This window comes from Mustela putorius, unplaced genomic scaffold (genome assembly GCF_011764305.1).
Source record: "Mustela putorius furo isolate JIRA1106 unplaced genomic scaffold, ASM1176430v1.1 tig00003858_pilon_pilon_pilon, whole genome shotgun sequence".
Taxonomy (NCBI): Eukaryota; Metazoa; Chordata; class Mammalia; order Carnivora; family Mustelidae; genus Mustela; species Mustela putorius.
The window spans coordinates 3,304,206-3,326,218 of record NW_025422010.1 but is presented as its reverse complement, the minus strand read 5'-3'; the positions used below and the strand labels follow the sequence as shown (position 1 = coordinate 3,326,218).

Here is a 22,013-nt window from a genome sequence, read left to right as displayed (position 1 = left end):
CTGCAGAGAAGACAAAGCCTCTCTTGCAGGGCTCCGGGGGTCATAGTTAGCTGCACACACAGCATTTATGATGCTCTTAGTGTTACTGCCCATAGTGCACAGCACTGCAGAGGCACCAGGAGCCTTGAATTCTGAGCAATCTTTTTGAATTTCACTCGTTTTACCCAAGTAGCAAAACATCAAGACATCTGAATGTCGCTTGCTTTCTCATAACAGACCCACTATGGGAGCTCGTCTCAGGGTCTCCCTGGTCCAGGGATGAAAGCCAAAGCATGTGCCCCACATGAAGACTGGCATTTCAGGAATTTCTACAAAGCCCCATCCACAGCATCTTTTCCTCCAGGATTTAGCAACATTCACCACGTCCTGATTCCGAAGAATATGCTTGCTGTGTAGCATCTGAATCACTGTGAAGAACTCAAATTGTTTTTTGTCCACCTCTGTCATTCCTGGGAATGTCAGCTATTTTGAATTTGACTTTTCTTAGTTACCTGAGCCTCAAAAAGTAGAGAATTATAGCAGACACACAGTAAAAGTGGCAATATTTATTTATCTCTAAGGTGGAAGGCATGGCCATGTGTACACACTGTCCTCTGGGCAGCAGTGAGGTGACAGCAGAAGTATAGGTGACTTTTAGCATCAGTTCACAAGGTTAGGCCTTGAGAGAATTAAGCCCTAACACCCAGGGCACCCCGTAAATGTCATGAGGTTGCTTCTGTCTTGGGCACCATCCTTGGGAGAGGATGAGAGAAATTAGTCCTGCAGCTCATTTCTGTATTCTGTGTCCAGATGAGCACTGGTAATTTGAGTGATAGAGCCAAAAGTTCAAGAATGGGGACAGCAGGGAAAGGAGGTACACAGGTAAGCCCTCTATAGCTTTGCACTGAGGCGGGAGGAAGCCGGTCTGTATGTTGCTGACACACCCTATGTAACAGCTGACTTATCACAGGTACGTTAACCTCTATGAACTGCTGGCCTTGTTCACCATGCTGAACAGATTCCGATGAGCTTCTCAGTCATTTGTAAATTTCTTCTCTGCTGTGGGCGACGATTTCAGAATGGTAGCATAAACCACGAAAGCCATGATGCCAAAACATCTCCATTCTCTTTGTTAGAATGGAACCAGGATTACAAGGTGCCCCCCGAGACACTTGAAATGCCCAGACCTCTACCTTAAGACTTGGTGGGGTTGGCAACTCTCCCCATGAAGAGCAGGCAGCTGGTACGGCGCTCATAGATGAGGAAGAGGAAGGGGCGGTCGACAGTGAAACGGACTTGGGTGGTCAGCGGCATGAACCCCACCGTGGTCATGGCAGCAGCTTGGGTGCCCTCCTCGTTCACCGTGATGGTTCCTTGGTGCTTGAACTATTTCAAAGTGGAAAGGAAAGTTGTCAGATAAGGTCAGTGGGCACACAGAGGGATAGACGATATAGTGGAGTCTCCTGTCATTCAGGGTGGAAATGCCACATACAAGGCACAAACCATAGCTGGCCAGAATGACCCTTGAAGGTCTCTCTCACCTCCTGCCAGATGCAGTAATTGCGCTCAGAGGCTGTGTCATATAAACAATGCATATCTCTAAACTCCAGCACCACAGCCGCTCCTGGTGGTCGTCATAGTATGAGTGGTCTGCCAGCAGGATGGCAGCTACAGGCCCTGTCTCCTTCGCACATTGTAGGAGCACTGCCAGGAGGGTGGGGCCTGGATCTGCATGGGTTTTTTGGGACCGATACTCTCTTCTTTTTTTGTGGACTATCTATTGTTATTTCAAGTTCAGCGTACAGGTCATGCACCTTCTCTGCATATATTTTAACGGGTCTTTCATGATTCAGCTGGGTGTACCTGATTCACAGATCGGGGCACACCTCCTCTCTTTCTGCAGTCAGCAGGAAAGAGGCTCACTCCCACGCTGCTTCCTAAAACAGATTACCCTGCCCACTCAGTGTCTGGTAGACTCAGCACTGCTGATATGTGAAGTCAGATGAGGCAGGAGGGAGGCTTTGCTGGGGGCAGACGCTGGTGAGAAGTGTGGAGGGTGGACAAGGGGAGAGCATACCAGATCAATGGTGATCCTGTGGTCTGAGATTCCTGTCATATTGCTGTCTTTGTCAAACAGTGCCGTGACCCCCATTGACTTCAGGGCCTCCACCAGGTTGTAGTTCTTCTCCAGCTTGAATTTTGGCAGAAGCACTTCTCGAGTTCTGGGCAGAGAAGAAGTTTTATTGAACCACAAGTTCCAAAAGAATCCTGTTTTTCCCTCAGATGTCCACAACCTTATTTTCCCCATCAACCCCAGGTTGCTTTTACCACAGAATGGGTGTAGCACTTCTTGAAATTAATATCCTAGTACTGTCAATTGAGTTTTTGGGAAAGACCATCCATTATAATTCCGATTCCTTAAAATGGAGGCATCGTTAGTGCTAGGTAGTCATTTCCTCCATACTGTGGGGTTCACGGCCCGCTTTCCAGGTGAGCTCCAGAACTATACTGGTTTGTGGTTTGAAAGATATCTGAAATAATTATCTTGTTTGGGTCCTTGATTTTACACATTTCTTATTTTGTCAAATAAGCAGTTGAATATCTGATCAGTGTACAGAAAAAAGAACCCTTCGCCTGCTGGAAAGTGCTAAACTTTAGTTCTCTGTCCTTGTCTCAGCACGTTCAGTCCTTATGGATAAACAGCAACTATACTGCCCATGGGGCCAAGTCCAGCACACAGAGGGGATAAAGAGACATCAGACACAGCTGAAGAGTTTGCTTTCCTTTTGACAAGGAAAGCAAACTGTGTGCTTTACACACAGGAAACTTTTCCTTTCCTGTGTGTGAAGCAGCAAAATGGTAAAGGTGGTAGGATAATGTCTGCACAACCAGGACAGATCTAACTACTGGAGCCATCCAGCAGGGGTTGAGGAGGAGGGGGTATTCCTGGGGCTTAGAAGGCTGCCCATAGCTTGAGAGATGGCCTGAGCCAAGCCTGGAGGGAGCTTGAGCCGTGGTCCGGCTGGCATGCTGAGGGGCACTGGGCAGTGGGAGGAAAAAGGAAGAGGGACGAAGCAGGACATTTGGGGGACTGTGTCTGTGGGCCTGGCCAAGAAGCGGGGCTGTATCCTGTGGGGAGGTGGCCCACAGAGAGCTTCTGAGAAGAAGAGCTGGAACCAGTGGGGACGCTATTTGGAGGCCAGTGCCATGGGGCTTGAGGAATGGAATGGGCAGGCTGGTTAGGTCTTCCTGGCTCAGGGTGGAGGTCACAGTGAGGTTAGGAAGGAGGTGGGTCCTGAGGGGACATTTCTAAGGAAAAATTGACAGGGCCTGATGACTCATTGATTCCTTGGGTGAATACCTCCCTCTAAGAGCCCTCTTCTGGGCTTGTTCCATTTCTCTGCATTCTTGTCACAAAAGGAGACCTGAACCACATTCACATCTTAATATGGGCCTAGCCAATTTCCAATAAAACAGCAATGTTACTTCTCTATATTTTCTGCCATGTTCCGCTAATAATCATAGTAACTACTTAAAACCTGTAGTTTTGACTCTGGAGTAATGAGAGAGGAAAATCATGAACAACATGTCCTGAATAGATTATGAGGCCTACAGCATTTCCTGCACAGGGAAGGAAGAGCTTATCGCAGGCACCAGGCACTGTGGTGGGTGCTCGGAGTCATTTTTCTAGGTCTCTCTGCAATCCTGGGAAGTCAGAATCGTGCTGCTTCTATGAGTGATGAAGCCAGGGCTCAAAGCTCTAGAGCAAGTAGGTGGCAGGGCCGGGATTATTTCTGAGCTGGCTCTAAGTCACCTGCCCCCCACATCTGAAACTGTCATATGGTGGGGTGGGGGGCAGATGTGTCTCACAGATGCTGTCTGATTGCTTCTCACTGAGCAGGATATTTGGGCTGAATTAAGAAGAGTGGCCCAAGATGGCAGTTCTTGGGTTTTTATGCACACGTCTCCCTTCTTGAAATGACCAAAATTCCCAGTGTTTCTGGTCTCTCCTGCTTCCCAAAGATCAAAAGAGCAAACATTCAACCTCAAGTACCTGTTTGTCATGCTTTTCTGCCATCTCTCCACCACCTGGGGCGTCAGCTGGGTCTCGAGGGTCTTCATCCCAGAGAGCTTGTGCGGGACCACGATGAGCATGCTGATGCCCCCGACATATTCCAGTTGCAGGACATCGCAGTCCAGCTCCTGGTCATTTGCTGCCAGGAAGTTCCCCTTGGTCTGCATCATGGAAACTTTGACCACCTCTCGCTCATTCAGCCGGAAGTTGTGGTTGTGTGTCATTTCTACAGGGAATTTATTCACCCAGGATCCTGTAAAGTCAACAAGAACAGGGCTTTTCTTAAAATACTATTTAAAAGCCGAGGTCCATACATGTGAGCATGCATCAGAAACACCTGGAGGGCTTGTTCTGACTGCACCCCCCACCCCCGAGTCTCTGGTTCTGTAGGTCTAATTTGAACCAAGAACTTGCATTTATAGCACATTCTTGCTAATTCCTGGTCCGGAGACTACACTTTGAGGACTGCTATTCCAAATGATTCCAAGGTCAGAATGCTGACATACTCGTAGGAAGTATGATAATGGTAGAGAAGTTAGACTGGAATGAATTCTGGTTTAGATGAGGGAACTAACTAGTTGTTTGACTATAGCAAGATGCCAAATGTACCTGGACCTTTACTTGTTGACCTGTAAAATGGGCAGCTTTTTGCTCATGGCTGCTGTTTGAGCTTCTTTCCTCCCTTTCCACTCTGACTCCATCGGGACTAGAAGGATACACTGATGATGCCATCAGATCATCATGTCAGATTTGGGAATAATGCCGTGTGTCCAGGAGTAAGTGCACGTCTGTTTCGTCTCTCAGATGCTAGTAACTATGATAATGGCTGCTGACTGACAACTGAGAACTGGCAGTGAGCCAGGCATTTGTCCAAGCATCTTTCCCATATCCTTCATTTCCTCTTCCTAGCAACCATATGAGATGCGTGTTTTTTTTTTTTTTTAATAAGCCTTGTTTTACAGAGGAGGAAACTGAGGCACAAAGAAGCAAAATAACTTGTTCAGGGTTTCTAGCTAGTAGGTAGAGCCACTGGGACGAGATAAGCCTCCTCCACGGCTTCTGGGGGGCAGATGCCCAGGGTCCTGGGATCGAGCCCTGTGTTATTAGGCACCCTTCTCAGCGAGGAGCCTGCTTCTCCGCTTCCCTCTGCCTGCTGCTTCCCCTGCTTGTGCTCACTCGCGCGCTCTCTCTCTCTCTCTGTCAAATAAATAAAATATTTTTTAAAAAATCAAATTAGTAACACATTGAGGAACTAGTGATTAAAATTATATTTCTAGACCGTCATTTCTTTTGATAAGCATCCGTGATTTAAAAAAAAAAAAAAAAAAACCCTCCGTGAAAGATTGGGTGCTATAGGTATTTCATCCCTCTGATTCCAGTGGTAAATTAACTGACCATCCAACATAAGGGGAAAAGAATACACGTATGTTTTGCCACTTTAACCCCTTGGCGTGGCACTGGTTACAATGTACAATGTTATAAACCGACTATCCTCATCATTCTGCAGTCCTTGATGGCGGGAATGGCTTGTTGCTGTGTTTCTCTGCCTGCTCCTGATCACTCGGCCAGCCTAGTGCAGAGGCACTCATGTCTGGGGCACTCATCCACAGACCAATGGATCAGGTGCTGCCCAAGTAACTTATACTGGCTGTTCTAAAGCTGTTCCTAAACATAGGTTAGTTGCTCACAGAAGCAGAATAAATGTAACTAGCAGTATCATACCTACCTAATAGATGACGTTGACATCTGCAGTTTTACTCCTTCAAGTTCATTGAGCTCTTGCCACAAAACAGGCTAGCACTGCATCACTCTGCCTTGCAGTGCTGCACACAACCCTGTCAGAGCAAGTGTTATCATCATCTCTAATAAAGGTGAGGAACCTGAGTCCCAGACACGTTGAATGACATGCCCAAGGCCACATGAATAAGAAGTGGGGAGGCCGGTGCTTAGTTTGCTCACTTCCATGTACTTAAGATCAGTAATAAAAAGTATATTTGTGTGGGGGGGGCGCCCAGCTCTTGATTTCAGCTCAGATCATGATTTCAGTGTGGTGAGATGGAGCCCCACTTCAGGCCCCGTGCTGGGTGTAGAACCTTCTTGTGATTCTTTCTCTCCTTCTCCCTCTCCTCCTCCCTGCTGCCTACATTCACACTGTCTCTCTTAAACACATATGTGTGTTCACCATATGCATGCATATATGGCATGTGTCTGTGTGTCTGTCACAAGCCTATTAGAGCCCCAGCCTTTGAATACCCACTACAAGGCCAGCAGTGTGCCTGGCATCTGAGAGGGAAACCCAGGGGTCTGGCTCAGCCTCCATGCTCCTCCTTTGGTCTTGGCCGCTTCAGCCTTACTTTGCCCATCTGGCAGAATGCCTGCCTGGCTTAGCTGCTGGAAGGCCTCGGGCCTCCCTCGGCAGCCCCACCACCCCAGAGTGGCAGCCAAGAGAGGATGCCTGTCCATTGCCTCCCTGGGCTGCCATAACTAGTGCTAGGCTAACTAGCAAGGCAGCATAGCCTCCCAGGCCTCAGGGACTGATTCTAGCTGGTGCCCACCAGGTTTTGGTGGCAGAGAGGAGAGTGGTTATATGTCACCATGAGTCATTGAGATGTGGACGTGTTTCGAGTGTCTGCCCTTTGGCTCTCTAGGCTTGTAGAATGAGGTAGAAGTTTCTTCCAGTTCAAGTCCCAGTGAGGCTGCTGTGAATGAGGTCTGGATTTTACAAGTCCATTGCCCATTTACTTCCAGGATCCCAGGGGTCCTATGTCTGTGTAGTGGCTTGGGGGTAGGGAATGGCCTCCTTGCTTGTCTGGCCCAGAATAGTTGGTCTGGAGATAATAATTTATTTCCCCACCTCTCCTTCCCATTAGTGCACAAGGGTCCTAAAAGGAGTTGCAGGTATTAATGTTAGTCAAGCTGAACAGTTTTCAGACAGCTGTCTTCAGCCTCTTGTCCATATTCCTGCTTACTGATAACTGGGAAAGGAGATGGGGAAAAACCCAAATCCAAGTTGGCCGAATGCTTAAAACATCTTTCATTTTTTTCTTCCAATTTAGCAAAGCGCTAGAGATGGCCTGCAACCTTGGCTCTGCCTCTTACTGGCTTTCACCATATATACATAATGTGCCCTGGGAGCATCATTTTACTTCTCTGTGCCTTGGCGGCTCTGTCTGTAAAATGAGATGCAAATAACAAGTTTCTGTGAGCATAGAGCACAGAGTTAGGGCTCAGTGTCAGCTGCTGCCATCGCCTCATCCTGATCTTCCCTGTGAGCTGACCTTGTGACTTGGTTTCCTGGATAAATCGAGCTAGAGAATATAGTTCTTGATGCTCAGTCCAGCTGCACACTAAAAGAATATGTCACAAGTTTGTTTTGAGAAACTTAAAGCGATTTCTTACCTTTAAAGTAGATGCAGTTTAGAATCATCATCTGAGTACCTGGGTCTATACTCTCCAGAGCGTCTTTTATGAGCCCCTTGGTGATCTTCAGAATGTGGTTATTGGTTTTCGATATGAAGGCAGGGTCTGAGAAGTCAGCCGCCTGGGCCTCTGCAAAGTAGTACTCTCTTACTTTTCTTTTGAAGTCATCCAGGATTGGAAATTGCTTCTGGACATAAAGATCATTGACCGACCGCAGTGTGTACCCAAAATTCCTCCTGAAGAGGCGATGAGTCAGCTTACGGAAGAGATTGTGAATGGTCATGATCTCATACTTGCTGCTGGCATTGACAAAGTCTTTGAAATGCAAAATCGAGTGCACTTGTTCATAGGTCTCCCCCCGCAGGCCGAAGGAAATCATACCCATGGCTGTGGAAATGCCCACTGGGGCTATGAAGATGTTGTCAGAAGAACGGGCCTGCTCCTTCAGTGCGCGGTAAAGGTTGAAAGCGAACTTGGCATTGAGGATGTTGAGACGCTGGATCCGGCTTTTGCCTTGGAAGAGCTGGAGGATGTTCCCAGCACCGGCCTCTGAATCAGTTGGCAAAACCGCATCAATGATGTCAATATAGTCATCATCTTCGCTGAATATCTTCTCTAGGTCCAGATAGTCCTCATCCTCCTCCCCCTCTATGATCCAGTCGTTGGTGACCGTGTTTTCCTTGTGGAAGTCGGCAGGGAGAAGGGGCATGCTCAGGTTTTTGCTACTTAACTTCCCCCATTGGGGGTCTGCGGATGGAGAATCTTCCCCTCCTTTATCAAGCTGACTGGTCAGGCTGTTGCTCCCACACATGGACATTAGGATGAGAGAAACGAAGAGGGGTTGGAAAAGGTGTTTCATTTTGGCAGAGCTAAAGCTGGGAGAGAAAACCAGCGACAGGGTCAAAGGTGGGCTTGCAGACCAGCCACCGGCGTGCTCAGAGGGCAAGCCTCATAGCTTTGACCCCAGAAGATGCCCTGGGAGTGTCAGTCCTTAACCATTTTACCATCACACATCTTAAGAGAAGCTGGTGAAGATAAACAGATACCTAACATTTGTGTCGCTTTATAAACCTACCTGAAGGAGCTGTGGGCCCCAGCTTGAGAATCTTTTCTGCAAAGATTTACAACACTGCGACCATATAGATTCCTGCAGACTCAGTGTTCCCAGGGAGTTTCTTTTTCATTCACTCACTGAACTTTCTCTCCTGTTTTCCAAACGACTTATTAGGCACTGGAGGCACCCCCACCAAGGGGCTCCGCCCGCTAGACAGGGAACAGACATGCAGTAAAGCAGGGGGGTTCTCATAAGGACACTACCAAAGCAGGGGTGCAGAGCTGGGGTGTGGCCCTGCCTCCTGTGGTAGGAGCAGGCTGCCAGGAGAGCCTCACCAAGCTTCACTGGGAGGTGGGGCCTGAGTGGAGAGAGTGAAAAAGGCGTATAGGCCAGGCTTTCTGCAAGCAGGTATTCTAAAGATACGTGAAATTTGTGTCATTATTTGGGGTTGTGCAATTTGCATAACATTTGGAATTTGTCATAATGCAGAGAGAGATCCTCTGAGTGCCCAGTGAGAGGTGGCTGGCAGCCTGTCTTTCCCCTGGAGCCCCAGAGGCTGTGAGGCTGTCTGGCTTACCACAGGTGTCCTACCTTCTCTCCATCTGTTCTTTGACTCCTGATGCTGTCAGGAGGACCTACTAAATCTTTTTTCCTTAACTGCTTTGAGCATGGGGTTGGGAGTAATCTTACCAGCTCTATAAGGTCTGTGTGAGAATGATGTTGGAAAGCTCTCGCTTGAAGGCCTGAGGGGAAGTCCCTTTATTTAAATAAGATGAATTCTGGGCTGCCTGGGTGGCTCAGTCAGTTAAGCGTCTGCCTTTGGCTTAGATTATGATCCCGAAGTCCCAGGATCGTGCCCCATGTCCTGCTCCCGGCTCAGCAGGGGAGTCTACTACTCCTTCTGCCCCTCCCACCGCTCATGTTCTCTCTCTCAAATAAATAAAGTCAAATAAATAAGGTTTTACTACATATACTGTGGTAAGCCTGTCTTTACCCATCCCCTGCCTTATTCCAAGGAAGGACCTGTCATGTCTTGTCAGAGCAGTTCTACCTGCCAAGTGGCTTTTTCTCTCTTTTGCTTACTTCCTGCCTATAAATTGCATCCTGGGTAGATGAGCTATTATTTGATGTTTCTGTGTTTCACCAGGACAGCAATGGTAGGCATTTATAATGTTATACCATCGTATGTGATCCCAGTGTCACTTCTGAACAACCTGGGAAGAAGAACTGTATCTTGTCATGTTTGTTGTGTGTGTGGAACCATCTCCCGTTATCTAGATATTGGAGGACCAGAGTATCTGGTTCCAATCCAGGCCAGATAAGAATTACTGGTGTCTGTTCAGTAAACATTTGGACTTGTTAGTCTGAATTTGGGCCTGGGTATACAGATACCCAACTTGTGATGCTCTCAGTTTTGTTGATGTTGATGACAGCAGTGACTCTTTTTTTTTTTTTTTTAAGACTTTATTTATTTATTTGACAGAGAGAGAGGCCAGCACAGAGAGAGGGGGAAGCAGGCTTCCCACTAAGCAGAGAGCCCGATGCGGGCCTTGATCCCAGGACCCTGGGATCATGACCTGAGCCGAAGGCAGAGGCTTTAACCCAACTACCCAGGCGCCCCCAGCAGTGACTCTTGATAGAGATTTGCTGGATGCCAGGTGCTGTGCAAGGAATTTAATCTATGTAACTTAACATCATCCTTCCAGCATTTTATATACCAGGATCCTGAGCCTTATGTCACTGTATGACTGTTTGTGGCAGTGGAGCCTCTGCCTTTTTGCCTCCGAGCGCTAGAACTGGTTTCCCTGCCCACCCACCTTCACATCACCCCCATATTCCTCCTTGGGTCTTTCCCAGCCGTACCATGAAAATAATCAGCTCAAATGCTGTTCTAATCACCACTGAAAGACTTACAAATCACAAATTACACTTTGGAGGGAGCAAGTCACCTCAGTTTCTGACTTTGAATGTCTGTTGTCTTTTCCAACCCCACAGCCTCCCTCTAGCATCCAGCCGAGGCTGCGGTGCTGTACACTTGGCCCAGGCATGAAAAACCATTTCTGACGTGTCTGGCTGGAGGTAGAACTGGGCCAGTTTCCAGATAGAACTGGGCATGGATATTGACAGCAATACACTGTAAAAAGTTAGAAAAGAAGAAAGCGAGCAACTTGAAGTCTCCTTGCTAGGTTGCACTTAGGAAGATCCTTCTCAGGCAAAGACAAGGTTAAAAAAACAACAACTTGAATAAATAGGAGTTCAGGAAAAGGAATCTGAGACCAGATAAGGAGGCAGAGGTGAAGATGTTCATGTTTTTTATCCTGTGTTTATATAGTGTATTTAGAAGCTTCTTATACTCTGTATAAGATGCATTATGTGATGAAAAGCCAAAAATAGTGTTCAGTATTCCCTTTTCAGAGGAAAGAAAAAAAAACTCTTATATTTTCTCTGAACCGAAATTAAGGATCTAAAAGGTTAGTCTTGGTGCCTGGGCGGCTCAGTTAAGCATCTGCCTTTGGATCAAGTCATGATGGTCCTGGGATCGAGCCCCACATCAGGCTCCCTGTTCAGTAGGGAGTCTGCTTCTCCCTCTCCCTCTGCTTCTCCCCCAGTTTGTGCTCTCCCTCTGCCACATTAAATCTTAAAATAATAATAATAAAAGGTCAGTCTTCCTGTCATTCTGCCATTTAGTATAACAATTTTATAAGACACTTTATTTTTTTTAAAGATTTTATTTATTTATTTGACAGAAGGAAAGAGATCACAAGTAGGCAGAGAGGGGCAGGCAGAGAGAGAGAAAGGGGGGAAGCAGGCTCCCTGCCGAGCGGAGAGCCTGATTCGGGCCTCGATTCCAGGACTCTGAGATCACAACCTGAGCTAAAAGCAGAGGCTTAACCCCCTGTGAGCGTCCCAGGTGCCTATATATAAGACACTTTAAAACTATCACTAGGTTATATTTAAATCCTGGTGACTACTTTTGAAGAGAAGCAATATTTTTTAAAGGAAAATCATTCAAAAGTTTGCCTTTCTGAGAACTTTATATGGTGCTTTCTCATGCCAGTAGTATGGAGCAAGGTTGGCCTTTTTGGTTGCACATCAAAGCATAACACCTGGATATCTCAGTCCCTCCTGGCTATGTCTTCAGGCCCAAAGAAGGCAGATATGATGGGGGAGAAGAGACTGCTTGAAGTTTTAAAAACCTTTCATTTTGAAATAACTGCCAACATTAGAAAAGTTGAAAAACCGACATAAGTGTTGCCTAAGTGGCTCAATCATTAAATGTCTGTCTTCGGCTCAGGTCATCGTCACAGGGTCCTGGGATTGAGCCCTGTGTTGGTCTCCCTGCTTGGCAGGAAGCCTGCTTCTCCCTCTCCCACTCCCCCTGCTTGTGTTCCCTCTCTCACTGTGTCTCTGTCAAATAAATTAATAAAATCTTAGAAAGAAAGGAAGGAAGGAAGGAAGGAAGACCGACCTAGAGAACAGCCCCTGTACGCCCTTTTCCCAGATTCACTAGCTTTTGTATTTTGAACAGTTGCTTTATGGCTTTCTCTCCATATATACACATCTGTGCGTATGGGTGTGTACACAGGCAGGCACACACATAAACTTTTTTTTTCTGAAACCTTTGAGAGTAAGTCACTTTTGGCGTATCGCTTTAACTTTTAATTCAAATATATCACGGAAAAATGTCTAAGGACAGGGATATTTCATGTACCATCATAACACCATTATATACTTAAGATAATTTAACATAGGTACAATACTTTCCTATTCTAGTTCCTATTTCAATTTTGTCAGTTGTGTCAGTAATGTTACTGACAGAATGTTATATTAGGCAGACTAAAAAACGAAACCATTTTTCCATTTTTAAAACAGTGTAGAAAGCTTTTGAATTTGTAGTTTGATAGAGAAATGCATGTTATCCATCTCTAACCATTGCAAATAAGAATTTAAAATCGGCAGAAATGTTAAAAACCAAACTCACCTCTGTGCTTCTGAGAAGTGGTGTTGCAGAGATGAAATGAGCCAAGGTCACCAGCGGAGTTTCAATGTGAACTTTGGTGCTGGGCCGGTGTTGGGTATTTTTCAAAGTAAATATGTCCCAAATCAAATACCATTCAACTAGCTTTGTCAGCACAACCCCCCTCGGCTGGGTCTTTGATCTCTGCTGAGTGACTTCTGACTCCTCTGCTCTAGTTCTGGTACACCTGGTGTTTTGAAGGCATGACTGTCATTGTGTCAACGTGCTTGTGGGCTCAGTCCTTGCTGAAGCCACCACATAATGAGGCACTCCTCAGAGCTGTAGGGGCTGGGTTGCATTGGGGGTAGCTGTAATGCTCCCCTAAAAGCAGAGGCCCACTCATCTGCCTTCCAGCTTTGGATTCTCCCACTCAGGTGATCTGGCCGTGGTCTGGTCTCTAGGCCTGATGCGGCTGCTAGGCAGGTGTCCCCATGCTTCCATGATGTGTCCCTCTGTAAAAAGTGGAAGGGAGAGAATGTGATCAGTGATCTCTAGTATAAGGAAAACTTGCTACAAAACTTTCTTCAGCTAGGTCTCACTCAGAGACTGTGCCAGGCTGCAGTCCAGCTTCCTTAGCTGTTACAGGACAGATAGGGTATTACTAAACAGAGCTCCCCAAACTCCGGCCCATCTAGGCATTCATAGGGGTCTGTGGAGCTAATATCACCCTTCTTTTTTTTTTTTTAATATTTTTTATTTATTTGAGAGAGAGGATGAGCACGAGGCAGGGAGAGGGTGGAACAGAGGGAGAGAGAAAAGCAGGCTCTCCACTGAGCAGGGCGCCTGATATGGGGCCGATCCCAGGACCTTAAGATCATGACCTGACCCTAAGGCAGATGCTTAACCAAATGAGCCACCCAGGTGCTCCTGGGATCACTCTTTAACATTCATTTTAAATTCTGTAATCTAAAACATTATTACTAGAATATTCTGGATTGTTTGGAAGACCAGCTTATCACAGAGCGTTCCTCCCTGATTTTGGTACCCAAGAGTGTGTTTGTTACCCAGAGTCCCTCTGATGGAGAACAGGACTCTCTGGGGACTCTCTAAGTGTGTGAGAGGCCTGTAGGGGGCGTCTGTGTGTTGTTCATTTTGAGAAATTTCTGGCGTGTAAAGAGGGCTATCCGTTGTGTTTAAGAGTTGACAGGTGTGGCTGGATTTGGGTCCAGGTCAGCCAGCATTCAGTAGCTGTGGTCACACACCGCTTTCTCAGAACCTCCACTCCTCCTGCTCAACACTGGGACTTCAGCATGGGCACCATCATGCAGGCTCAGAGAGGCCCTTCCCTCTGCACAGACTCCTCCCGGGCCTGATAAACCCCATGTGATCTACTCTTGGCCCCTCCCTCCATTTCCACCTTGTTCTCACACACTCTGAGCCCGGCCCTTCTTGGAGCCTTGGCACTGGGTGCTCTTTCTGCAGAGTCTTCCCTTAGGCCCACCGCACAGCTGCTGTGCTCCCACCATCTGTTCTGGGTTTCTCCGAGGCTGTGCTGGCCACGCTGGTGGGAATCCCACCTCCCACCCTCTCTGTTCTCTCTGAGCTGAGGACAGTAGTTAACCCTGCTGCATAAGGTTGCTGTGAAAATTAGATGAGATGCTGAGATAATGTGCAGAAAGCACAGAGAGTTGCGCCCAGCACTTGGTCAATGCTAGTAAACCTTTGCTATTGTCTCTTTCACCATATGGAGTTTATTCACAAAAAATATCTGGAAGGAGATGCAGCCAACTCTTAACACTGGAAATGGGAGGCAGGTGAAAAGTGTTCATTTTTTCCTCTTTATACTTTGCTGGAATTTCTTTTCTATGAGTATGTATTGCTTAGGTTATTTTAAGCGAACTGGTAATGTTTTTTACATATCTAGATTTCTGAGCATGTAACCCACTGTTGAAATAACTGGATTTCAGCCCTTCCTGAAAATTAGCTCTCCTAAATTGTTGGGTGGGAGGTGCTCGGCACCACTGTTACATCTGGGAAAACTCACTCCTTCTGTCTTACATCATACCTCTAGTCCCAGTCAGATTTCTCCACGACTTCTTTGACAGCTTTTTAAAATCTAGGATCCAGGGGCACCTGGGTGGCTCAGTGGGTTAAGCCACTGCCTTTGGCTCAGGGTCCTGTGATCGAGGCCTGCATCGGGCTCTCTGCTTGGTGGAGAGCCTGCTTCCCCCTCTCTCTGGGCCTGCCTCTCTGCCGGCTTGTGATCTCTCTGTCAAATAAATAAATAAAATCTTAAAGAAAATTTTATTTATTTATTTGACAGTGAGAGAGAGATCACAAGCCGGCAGAGAGGCAGGCGGATTGGTGGGGGTGCAAGCGCCCCACCGAGCGGAGAGCCCAATGTGGGGCTCCATCCCAGGACCCTGAGACCACACCCCGAGCCGAAGGCAGTGGCTTAACCCACTGAGCCAACCAGGTGCCCCAATAAATAAAATCTCTAAAAATAAAAAATAAAAGAAAATAAAATCTAGGATCCTACACTGCATTTGGTTATGTCTCTTTGGACTCCTTGATCTGGTTCAGACTTTTCTCTGACCTTGATCTTCTTAGGGGAGAGCGGGTCAGTTATCTTATAGCCCTTTCCTTTACCCTTTGCCTGTCCTGTCTTGGGGCCAGACAGGATCCGTTTGTCATCTTCTAGCCATTCTCTGGTACCTCCTCACTGCTTTCTGTCTCTCCTGAAGCACAGGACTATGTCTCAACCAGTCCTAACCAGCCTGGGTATACTGTGTCCTTATCTTAGGTCGCTTTGGAGCACTTCTGGGGCCTTTTGTGATTCCACCACAGTTTTCCCTTCCTGGGGACCAGAGCCATCTCAGCTGGTGTGATGGAGTCATCAGTACAGGGAGAACCTATAGGGCACTTCCAAGCCCTAGTTCTTAGGAGGGAGGCAGGGCATTCTCAGGGTGAGGAGTAGTAAGATCACAAAGTGGAGATAAATTTTCGACAGTCACTTTCTCAGTGTTCTAAAACCATGGGGGCCCCTGATCCAGTTGAGAGTGAAATATTCTGAAAGCCTGACCATAACCACCAAAGGCAAGTTCTCTTTACAGGACATCAGAACCTCTTAGCCACATTGACCTTGAATACCAAGCCAAGGCTTTGGTCTGGGAGCCCCGTTATGCCTCTACCATCTCTTGCAACCTTATCTTAGGGAGCTCCATCACCTCAGAGTCAGTCCCAGAGCTTCTTTTCTTCAGACCCTCATCTTTGGCCACTAGCAAGTTAGAAGCCCCTCAGGTGTGCTTTAGTGGCAGTGTCCTTTCTACCTTCAGACAGTGCTGTCCACCAGTGCCCTCCCCAGTGCTTCTCCACCTCCTTAGCACCTTCCCACAGGCCACCCTGCAGCCCCCACCCTATCTTGACTGACACTCTCCAAGGGCACAGCACCCTAGTGGCTTTCAGGGAGGGCCTGCTTGCCTCTCCTTCACAGCATGTTGTCAGCCCTAAGCCAGTACCTGTACCCTCCCTGTGATTGTGGAAGCAACATATCTATGGCAGAACTCCAGGAAATACAGGCAACATTAAGGAAGAAACTAGAAGCTCCTGCCAACCCAGCTACCCAGAAATAATCATTATTAAAATGCAACTGGAGATTTCCCCTCTTTTTCTATGTACATGTATTTATATACATATACCTTAAATCTATGTCATGTTATATGCATTTTGCATTTTTTTCACTTGATGTAAGTTCTACCTGTGTCACCAAATATTCTTAGAAAATACAGTTTCTGATGTATTGTAACTTATGTAAATGCCCCGTTCAGGTAATCATTTAGTGTTTTCCTCTTTATTTTTCTGTTCTAACAAATGTTGCAACATTTTTGTACCTAAATCAGAAAAAAAAATGTTTTTTATAGATCCCTACAGATGGAATTTTAGGTGAAAGGATGGGGCTATTTAGAATTTTTGATGCATTTTTCCAGATTGCTTTCCAGGAAATAGCGTACCAGTTTATAGTCCTACCAGCTACAGGTGCAGGCACCCCTCTCACTGTCCCCTGCCCTCCCAGCAGTGGTGTCATCATGTGCCCCACCTCTTTGTCCTTGGCCTTCATGACTGTTTGGATAGCAGAGACCCCTTGTTGTAGCTTGATTGTCATCTTACAAAGCTTGACATCCTCTGGGGGTTCTGTGAGGACCAACTTGTCCAACAGGCGCTGTGCACAAGTTTAACATTTTTACACAACCTACAAGCCACTCCCTGCTTCACACTGGGCACAACACCATCTGGAGCAAGGATGCAGGGACTTCAGCCTCTCACTGCTGCGCCTAAGCAACTCTGCCTCTACCTATTTTAAATCTTGGAATTCTGCCCAAGATGACTGTTGGAAAAGTTGTGCTTCCCAATCTGAAAGCCATTTCTCCTTAACCCACAAATTTTCTCATGATCACCCTGTCTCTCCAGGCACAGCTGTTCACCTAAGCTTCAGCCTCCCCAGGCCCAGGCTTTGGGCCTGATACCCCTATGGCTGGACAGCCTGCTCCCCCTTCACTGCCTGGCTAGGGTTACTTGCACGGTAACACTGAGACCTGTGACACCTTCTCCAGGAACTGCCACACTGTGATGATTTCCTCACCTGCCTCCAAACTCGGCAGAAAGGTCTTTATAGAATGAGGCTTTTCACCTCCCAGGCGTGGTGCCTGGTGCACATTAGCTACTCAATAAATGTTTGCTGAATGGGGGAGTATTTACTAGTGAATTGATCAAGAATTGTTGGTCACTGCTCATTGTGTCTTTTCCTACCCAAAATGACTGACTGATTCTTGGAGAATGAATCTGGGATTGATTTTACATCTGTAGGTTTTACGGCTTGTGAGCAAATAACCTTTTCTCCCTCTGTTTTCCGCGCATCAGCTCACCCGAAGGTTACCTCCCATCAAAGAAGCCAAGCCTCGGCTGCAGAAACTCTTCCGGGACTTCTGGCTCTATTCTGTGCTGATGGGATTTGCAGTGGAGGGCTCAGGTAAGAGGGTCCTCGCTGCCCCGGGGAAGACAGAGTGCAGCGTGAATAAAAAGGTGAGACAGAACAGTCCCTAATTATGAATGTGCATGCACTCAAAATTCGCCCAAATTCAGCTGCTTTTCTGTGCATTCAGCTGTGATTGTAAATGTTACACTTCCCAGATGTAGTTTAGGGTTCTGACAGTGCTCTATATCTTAGGAAAAACCCGTTTGAGTTAGGAAACAAGTTCATTTATGTGCCGCATTTAGGCGAAAATTGGCGCAAAGGACCCAGGACTCCAGAAATGGTCAGTGTCACCTGCCCCTCAGTGCTTCTGGAGTAAGGTGGTGGTCTCACTCATGTGTACTCTCTTGCAGGACTCTGGCCAGAAGAATGGTACGAAGGGGTCTGTGAAATAGCCACCAAGTCACCCCTGCTCACGTTTCCCAGCAAAGAGCCCCTGCGCTCTGTTCTCCAGTATAACTCGGCCATGAAAAACGACACAGTCACCCCCGTAAGGATTCTCACCCTGCCAGGGAAGGATGATGTGGGGCAGGGGTTTCACTAAGCTCTCTTTCATTGTCCTTGTTATCACATGCTTTCCGTGGCTCCTGGGGGGAGGGTCACCTTCCCCCTGGGCGCCTGTGTGAGCCCTCGAGTGTTTCTTTCCCCCCAGGCTGAACTGAGCGAGCTCCGCAGCACCATCATCAACCTGCTGGACCCTGCTCCTGAAGTGTCCGCCCTCATCAACAAGCTGGACTTTGCCATGTCTACCTATCTCCTGTCTGTTTACCGCCTGGAATATATGAGGTACCCAGGCCTTTGCCTCCCAGCACAGCCACGCTGGAGCTAATTTTTAAACTTCTCTGCCTTCTGGGCATGGGACTCTTTTCACTTCCTCCCAACACATGCAAGCTTTCTTAAAAAGCAAAAACCAAAACCACTCTTCTTGTGTGCTCCTCCCTATTGGGCACCAAACACTGCAACTTATAAATCCCCAGGTATCTAAACTCCCCTATCATCTTCTCCTTATAAGGAACAGCCTTCTGAGCAGTCAATATAGACGTCGCAAACAGTCCATTGGACTGTGCAAGAGCCCACATTAGGAACTGGCCCTCCCTGAGCATGTTCGAAGACCTTCATTGCACTGGTTTGTAGGACCACAGCTGAGTACAAACAGCAAATGGGAAGTGGGAAGGGGCCTGTCCCAAAACAGTCCCACAGGTGCCTGGCGCTCAGGATGCATGTGTAATCACAGCAGACCTAACAGCTCTAATAATTGTCATCGTGACAATACCAGTATTAACATGGATTGAGTGCTTATGCCACACCGGCACTGTGCTAAGTTACATGTATTGACACATTGTCCAACAATGTGTTGGTAGGTTACATACCTACCAAGGCAGTGTTACATACCATTTTACAGGTGAGGAAACTGAGACACTGAGCCATTTAGTTAATTACCTAAGATAATAATCCATGACTAGGACTGAGATCCAAGTAGTCTGTTAAGCACTGTGCCATGCTGCCTCTCCTAAATGATGGCTGGAAGAAGCAGCTAGGGCGTTCAGAACACTGCTGCCTGTGTGAATGCTCCAGCTCCACCGTGGTAAGGCCTGAGGGCCCCTCGGGCTGCAGCTGAATACACTGGCTACAGAATGATACGTCCCTGTCATCAGAAAAGATCAGGTTACATGTCGCCCATTTGTTGAATCATAGGATAGGTGCAATAAGTTATAGAAAAAGTTTACCAGTGGTTTGAAAAAGAAAGTGTTAGTTCATAACAGGGGAATATTTGGTGAATGCCACCATTTTTTAAAAAGATTTTATTTATTTATTTGACAGACAGAGATCACAAGTAGGCAGAGAAGCAGAGAGGGAGGAGGAAGCAGGCTCCCTGCTGAGCAGAGAGCCTGATGTGGGGCTCCATCCCAGGACCCTGGGATCATGACCTGAGCCGAAGGCAGAGGCCCCAACCCACTGAGCCACCCAGGTGCCCCAGTGCCACCATTTTAATTTTTATTTGGTGCCATGAAACCCTCTGGTAAAAGAACTCTTGCTCAGAAGCTCAACGTATAAAATAGATTAAGTCTGTTTTGGGTGAGTGGGGGTGAACACCCACCTTCCTGCCCTGTCCCTTCCTCCCTGCCTCTTGGTAGCCTGAGGGTGCCACAACAGAGCAGAATTTGAAAACTAGTGACCCATTCTCCCCCAGAGTACTACAGAGCCATGAAATGAAACTGCAAATGCTTTTCATTATAATTTGAAAAAAATGCTTTTTCATTTTTTTACAAAAGTAATATAAGAACATTACACATTAACTTAGAAATAAGTAGAGAGGAAAAACCACTGATCCCACCACCATTCCCTATGTGTGTTAGTATAGTTCCCTCTTGTCCTTTCTATAAGGAATATATTTTGAAAGAGTAACCAACCAAGGCAAAACAAGCAAGCCAACACAGACCAAAAACCTGGTTTGCTCCGAGGTTGAATGGCTACAAGAGATGTCCCCGGACCCTCTCAGCCTCATGTGCCCACAGGCAGGGCTGTCTCCTGCTTCCCCACAAGGGTGCCCATGAATGGAGTTCTCAGGATCTCAGGACACACTGTGGAGTGGGCTGGTAGAGCAAGACCATCAGGGAACAGCCCCCAGGAAGCTCTCAAGAGCCTAACTCCCATCCCAGGTTGCCTGCCAGGCCTCTGAGAGCATTGTCAGCATGGAGAAGCAGCCCTGAAGCCTTTATTCAGGAGGCTAGCTTCGGGTCCCAGCCACTGGTTATTACAAGAGCTTTAAAACAGTAAAGTGGGGGCTTGTAGTGGCATAGTCAGCTGAGTACTCGACTTCAGTTTTGGCTTGGGGTGAGATCGAGGCCCAGCTTGGGTTCCGTGCTCAGCAGAAGTCTGCTTTGTATGCTCTCTCCCTCTCCCTCTGCCCCGATCCCCCCCACATGTGCACTTTCTCTCTCAATCTCTCTTGCTAAAATAAATAAATAAATAAACAAACAAACAAACAGCAAAGTTGGCAATACAAGAAATCATATAAAAGCTCTGAACCTAGGGGCGCCTGGGTGGCTCAGTGGGTTAAGCCGCTGCCTTCGGCTCAGGTCATGATCTCAGGGTGCTGGGATCGAGTCCCGCATCAGGCTCTCTGCTCAGCAGGGAGCCTGCTTCCTCCTCTCTCTCTCTGCCTGCCTCTCTGCCTACTTGTGATCTCTCTCTGTCAAATAAATAAAATCTTAAAAAAAAAAAAAAGCTCTGAACCTGAGCACTCAGGAACACATGTGCTTAATGCCAGCCGGCCTGCCCTACTAAGGTTTGACTCACCGAAGGTCAGTGCAGAAGCCCACAGATGCACTCCACCAAGCACTTGCCTGTGTACACACGGGCCGTGCTATCTTAGTGGAGCCCCTCAACTAAGTAGTCCCAAACAGCTACTATAAAAGTGAAAATGGCACATAAAAAAGAGAGGAAAACATTGGGATGGTGCAGAAGATGCTCAAGATGAAAAATACAAATCTCACTTTCCTGGCTCTGAATCCAGAGATCCCCACTCTTGATAGTTTTACTTTCCCTTTTAGAAGTTTTCTAGAAATTGTCTATAAATGCAGACATACATATCCTACACATCGAAGGCACATGGAGGCCTTCCGGAAATCTGTCACTGACATCGTGCTGTCCCTGTTTCCCCCGCATCTTGCTGTCTCATGGAACGGTGCATCTTGGGTGTTTTTCTGTAGCGGTGCATATGGAGTCATCTCTCGTTTTGGTGGCTACGTGATGTGCCATTAAATGAGTGTACTTTGGTGTAGCCAGCTAGTCTCTCGATGAACATTTAGCCAGCACTCTTAATCCTTATGGACATAACCCTTAAGATCTATCACTAGTGGTGGGTTGCTGGTTGGAACGATGTGGGAACGTTATGAGAGAGGGTGGGTAATTCCCTCCAGAAAGTCAGCGTGAGCACATGACCCTCGAAGTGGCGTGGGTTATTGGTTCTTCGCAGCCTCACCAGTTCTGGGCAGCACCACATCTGTGACAGGGAGGGGCTGGATTTCTCAAAATTTATTCCAAACTGTTCTCTTTGCTAGGGTACTGCGCTCAACAGATCCTGACCGCTTCCAGGTAATGTTCTGCTACTTTGAAGATAAAGCTATTCAGAAGGACAAGTCTGGTAAGTTCCTTGTTGTGGTACTCCGATCAGGAGATGAGCTTTAATAGTCTAATAAGGAATACTACTCCCAGTTTTCTGTCTACATGAAGAAAATAGTTGTATGAAGTTACATGCTACATTGGAAATATTTAAGGTTATAAGGTTATAACCTTATAACGATACAGCCTTAAGGAGCATCACTCTTGTCTACCCTCAATACTTGTACGCTCCAACCCCCAAATTTCAGTCTCTAATACTATCCCATGCGAAAAGGATCCTGGGCTCCTCACATAGTCGTTGATGGACCTAGAGCATCTTTTAACTTTTTATGCTTTTTAAATGTCCAGAGCAGGCTAGGAGGACAAAGAACCA

The 22,013-nt window shown here is 47.0% G+C and overlaps 2 protein-coding genes across 2 annotated transcripts in view; one reads left to right on the top strand and one right to left on the bottom strand.

Annotated features, from left to right (window-relative positions):
* Positions 1-22,013, top strand: part of PI4KA (phosphatidylinositol 4-kinase alpha) — a 116,365-nt gene that overhangs the window by 55,507 nt on the left and 38,845 nt on the right. The window contains exons 20-23 of the mRNA XM_045065273.1: positions 17,404-17,512; positions 17,869-18,005; positions 18,168-18,301; positions 21,580-21,662. Of these exons, the coding sequence (XP_044921208.1) occupies positions 17,404-17,512; positions 17,869-18,005; positions 18,168-18,301; positions 21,580-21,662 (463 nt within the window). The remainder of the gene's footprint in view (positions 1-17,403; positions 17,513-17,868; positions 18,006-18,167; positions 18,302-21,579; positions 21,663-22,013) is intronic.
* Positions 526-12,610, bottom strand: SERPIND1 (serpin family D member 1). Its single transcript, XM_004742552.3, has 5 exons — positions 12,511-12,610; positions 7,454-8,349; positions 4,034-4,307; positions 2,057-2,201; positions 526-1,365 (listed from the first exon to the last, which is right to left on the bottom strand). Exons 2-5 carry the CDS (start codon positions 8,331-8,333, stop codon positions 1,174-1,176), a joined length of 1,491 nt encoding a protein of 496 aa, XP_004742609.1. The 5' UTR covers positions 8,334-8,349; positions 12,511-12,610; the 3' UTR covers positions 526-1,173.